This window comes from Choloepus didactylus, chromosome 1 (assembly GCF_015220235.1).
Source record: "Choloepus didactylus isolate mChoDid1 chromosome 1, mChoDid1.pri, whole genome shotgun sequence".
NCBI lineage: Eukaryota > Metazoa > Chordata > Mammalia > Pilosa > Megalonychidae > Choloepus > Choloepus didactylus.
The window spans coordinates 18,484,496-18,489,741 of NC_051307.1; the positions used below are offsets into that span (position 1 = coordinate 18,484,496).

Consider the following 5,246-nt stretch of genomic DNA (forward strand, 5'->3'; position numbering starts at 1 on the left):
TGTGTTATCATCACACAACTATATGATGATAGTGTGAACAAATGATTATACCCTTTGGATGATTCTATGGTATGTGACTATATCTCAATAAAATTGCAAAGAAAAAAAAATAAATGAGTTAACTGGGAAAGAAAAAAAAATCTTACCTGTAGCACTATGGATTCTTACACAACCTGCCAGATAATGTATCAGTATTCACCAGGCCATCAGTAGGCATGGTCAGTGGGAAATTTGAGAATTAGTAGTTATATGAAATATGTACATGAAATTGAGCCCAAGAATTTCTGCTTTAGAACATATAAAGAATTATCTGCATGATATTGCCTCAGTGGCTTGACCACTTATGTAAATGTACAATTTGTGCATTTACAAATTGTATAAAATTGTGCAAAATGTAGTTACATTAATAATAATTACATTAATAATGCATTAATTAATGTAATTGTACATTAATAATTAATATTTACATTAATTAGTGTAATTATACAAAATGTACAATTTGCTTATGTAAATGTACAAATGACCACTTATGTAAATGTACAATTATTTATCTTACTGCTAGGGATATCTTTCTCTTTGAAATTTTGCAAAGACCTTTCAGGGGCAATGAGCTCCCCCCCAAAAAAAGCTCATATTTAATAGAAAAAAATCAGTACTTCATTTCTATTACTTAAGAATATTGATGGTGAAGATACAACTTGTCCATACATTTGAAGACATTTATTATCCAACATGGGTGCCAGTGATATTGCTGACCACATAAAAAGCAAAAGACATAACTTTGCTAAAGAAGGATCAGTGTCTACTCCAAAACAGTCAAAATTTTAAGAATATTTTTACAAAGATGATTTATCATTACTACATGGTTAGAGTGTGTTAATATGTCATTCTGATGCATACATTTCCATTTTGGTCAAATAACTGTTCAAAATTACTTCAGCTCATGTTAAACCCAAAGGATTTTTCTGCATGTACTAAAGAAATAAAGAGGGCTGATGAAGTGTCCCTCCATTAACAGAAGGAAGACATCACAAAGAATTAGATGGAGCCAGCTTTATATCAGTATTTGTCAAATGCTTCTAAAAAGAAAATGAGTTAATTCCAATAATAGTTTGATTTCTACTCGCAGTTCAAAGAATCAAGTAAATTTGCCAAATGTTTAAAATGCTATTTTGAGAATAGTAAGGCAAATTCAGTTAAAAAGTTATTATTTATCATAAAGTTATTTGTCTCAGCAATAAAATAAATAAAAATTTTGGTAATGGATAATGTGATGAACAAATAAATTAAGGTTCCTAGGGAGCAGAAATGCTGTTGTATTAATGATAAACACTTAATTCATAATTATATACAAAGAAGCTGTATTGTACCAGTCAAAATGGAATCTGTAGTTTTAAAAATGAAAAACATTCTTTAATACCTAGAGTAAGTTACTTTGGCAATCAATGTTTTTCCTTACTTTGCACATCTCCATGTCCACTTCTATTTTCTATTAAGAACTTTGAGCCATTTCTTGTTGATTTTAGGTCATTATGAGTAATTTTCCCCTGTTTCTTGCTAGGGCTATTATTTCCCCATGTTAGATTCTTAATCGCTACTCCACTTCTTACCTTACTTCTGCATCCAGTAATACTACTTTCTTCTACTCAAGGACTACTTGGTGACATTTTGCAGGCTGCCTCCCTTATTCTATATTGGAACTCACCAAAATGGGAATGGGGTTTACAGGATTATGAAGATGTCACATGAACCTGGCAATTTCACTTTTTTTTTCCCCCAGAGTATCCCTTCTAAGAGTATCAGGTGTTTTTGTAGGGAGGTTAGAAGGAAGATTAGAAATGTGTAAAGTTACATGATAATTTTAACTCTTTGGATTCCTTTTATATTTTTAATTTATTAGCAAGGAGCTGATTCTCTTCAAGTTTTGGTTGCTTATTGAATTCATAATGTGAAATATGAGAATTAGTCTTACAGTTTTTGAACTATTGTTTTTTATACGGTTAGTTATTGAGGAAGAGATTGTCTTGCTACTTACCATCTTGAATTGTACATCTCAAAAAGCTGAGTAATGCTTATAATGATGATTAAAAGTAACAATATAAGGTTTTTCATAAAACTCAGGATATCTGAAAATTTCCTTGTGAACTGTCCAGTATCAACATTTCTCTATTAGCTTCTAATGGGTATGAACAATATTTTGGAAAGAAATGAGTTCACCGTTTCTTATCCTTCTTCCTTTAAGCTATAATTTTATTTTACCTTTATACTTCATAGTGTGTACCACTCATGAGTCTAGATCCAATAAGAGTTTTCACCTGTTCAGATGAAGAAATTTCTATATTACCAGTGGTACTCTGGGCTCTTTGGTTAAACTAAGACTGCATATTAAAAAAATATAGTGTAGCAAAGAACAACAGAACAAGATCATTTAAGAGAACATATTCTGCCAGCTCTTTTGGTTATATCTTTTGACAAGCCTCAAATCCTCATTGATTTGCCATTTCTTCATGTCTGAATATATCTATAATACATAATGTTTGCTTTCTCACAGGGCTGTTTGAGTAGCAAATGAAAATATTGTATGAGAAATCCCTTTGGCCTCTTTTAAATTTTGATTTTTCCACTTAGGATATCAGGAAAGCCATGTGAATGGTTTCATGGAGACTTCAATATCCTTTGCACAAACAGCATCTTCTTCAATCATACACAGTCTTTCTTTCACTTTCTACCTGGGCATCTCTAAGATCACAAGTAGGAAAACAACAGCAGCCAACTGTGACTCCTCTTTTGAACAATTGTGAGGTTCCAGGAAGTTAGTACACATGTGGAACAATGTTCAAGCAATGGGAGATAGAAACTGATGGTTAAATGCTTATCTCTGTTGATCATATACGGGTAGACAATTCTGAGAGTCTTTCTGTACATTTCAGAAAAGATCTTGGAAGATTGACTCCCAGTTGCCCATCATATAATCCATTTTAAAGGCATAAACTTTTATGGGATTTTCTGTTTCCTTCTTATACCCACACTTCCTTTCTGGGTTCACGTGTCAAATAAACTGCCTGCACACATGCACTTTTTTTTATTAATTCTGCTTTTGCGGGGAATCAGGCTAAGACTAAGACTATACATATTTCCTCCACCCTGCTCAGAAATTTAAAATGGTAATGTTTTATTAATGCTTATGTTTTATTATTTGATTTATTATAACATATTACTTGCTGATATTCTTAGTACTTCATTATTTCCTGAAATACTTAACTGGTGAAGGCTAAAAATAATATTATTTAATCCCACTTCTGTTCAGATAAACTCGAAAGATATTATTTCTGGTATCAAAGGTGTGTGTTGCTCTTACCTTAAGCCAGGTTGGACCTTTGAAAAGCATCCGTGGGTAATCTCAAAATTCCTGTACCCAGTCTCTCCCCACCTAGTACCACTGGGATTTTCTTCACACATATGTACACCTAAGGCTCAGGGATTCCTCACCAGAGGAACTCAGGGGTTCTGGCACTTTTACAAATTTACAATGAGCAAGGCATCTGCCCTGGGAGTTCTTTAAGACTCATATTTTCTGTTAACTGAAAATCCACAATCAAATTCTGCATATTTTTGAAAGGTTCTGTCTATGTCTACAACTCACTTTCTAAAGCACATTGCATTGTTGCCAGCATTTATAGTGCATCTACCACCTTCTTTCTTTACTAAATCATCAGAGATGCATGTTCCCTTCTTTGAGGTGTGTCTCATTGCTGTTAAGAAATAACTGTACATACACAATAGGGATTTCCAGAAAATGACTACTTCAATCAGGAATCCATCCAATGTCAACAAAAACTTGCTCAAATGGACCAAATTATAAGATCCCAACATCCATTGCACAGTTTTATTGACTTGATTGTAATCTCCCATATCATTGAATGCAAAACACCAGCAAATAAAGTTTTTAACAATAATAAGGGAAACAATATATTTCAATGCAAGATTAAATATTTATTAACTCAACTTTTAATTTTCAACTGCTTTTGGAGGAAATTCCAATAGCTTATATTGTAACAATAATGCCAGTCTTTGGACTCAATTTTGTTTTACTTAATTTCAAGTTATCTGACAGCCACTGCCTCAATGTTTGCCAAGCTGATATCCTGGAAACAGGAGAAAATAAAGATAATGGTAACTGGTGTGAATGAAAAGAATGATTGCTATGAATATAGATTTTGACATCAACAGTCAAAAGAATCTGGCACTTAGCAAATTGAATGATAGATGCCTGACCCACAGATTGGTCTGTAAAAAGAAGACTGGCAGCTCCCAGAAGGAAAGCAGGATGGGCAGCATAATCCAGATCGATATCCCAGGAAAGGGAAGCCACGGATTCCACAACCTAGTGATTTGAAACCAGTGACTCCACAGCCCAGTGAGTACCAGCTTCTTGATCCATAGCCCAGTGGTCTAGAGTAAGTCAGATGGCAGGGACTGCAGAGATTGGAGGCCCTGAGGCGGTAGCAGGATGTCAGGCAGGGCTTGGACACCACGCAGGATGTCTGGCAGCTGCTGGGCTTGTAGCAGGTCTCCTGACAGCCCCTGTAGAGAGAGGAGCCCACCGGGCAGATGCTGGGAGAGCAGAGGTCAGTGCTGTAGACCAGGTTGCTGGGGCAGGAGGAGATGCAGGAGGAGCCTGGGTACTGCAGGGAGCTCCCAAGAGAGCAGGAGGAGAAGTTTCCAGGGCAGCATTTGGTGTACATGTTGATGGGAGAAGTGAATTCAGCTCAGTTGAAGAGAGAAAATCTGTGTTTTAATGTTGCCTTCTGGACTGGGGCCTTTATATGCTCTTACCACTAGGTGTGGCACAGTACAGGGTCATGGTTCTTAATTTGGACTCTCTCATTTGCATATGTTTAACTCTAAAAACTCCCTAATTGCAGTTGTGTTTAAATAGATTTTCCACATACCTGGTTTATAACATACCCTGGTGTTATAATTTTGTTTTGACAGTGCAAAGCCAAAGAACTACATTTTTCATTAAATGATGACTTTTTTACATGAATGACCCTCCATCCTGTCCTGCTGTTACACAGTGCTTCTTACATCCAGGGTGTGGACAGCAATACTAGCTAAAGCAAGGAGACTGAGAGAGGGATAGAAACAGGTAGAGAACTTGCCATGTATTTGAAGACAAGGTGACCAAAAAGGGCCCAATTGCAATAGAGTCTCAGGAATGATTTTCCTGGGACTATCTGCCAAAT

General features: G+C 35.5%; 1 protein-coding gene across 1 annotated transcript; it reads right to left on the reverse strand.

The window, feature by feature from the left end:
* Positions 1 to 4,247: 4,247 nt before the first annotated feature.
* On the reverse strand, positions 4,248 to 4,864 carry LOC119545141 (keratin-associated protein 13-1-like). Its single transcript, XM_037850750.1, has 2 exons — positions 4,837 to 4,864; positions 4,248 to 4,768 (listed from the first exon to the last, which is right to left on the reverse strand). The coding sequence occupies exons 1-2, from the start codon at positions 4,862 to 4,864 to the stop codon at positions 4,248 to 4,250; spliced, it is 549 nt and encodes a 182-aa protein (XP_037706678.1).
* Between the last annotated feature and the right edge of the window lie 382 nt (positions 4,865 to 5,246).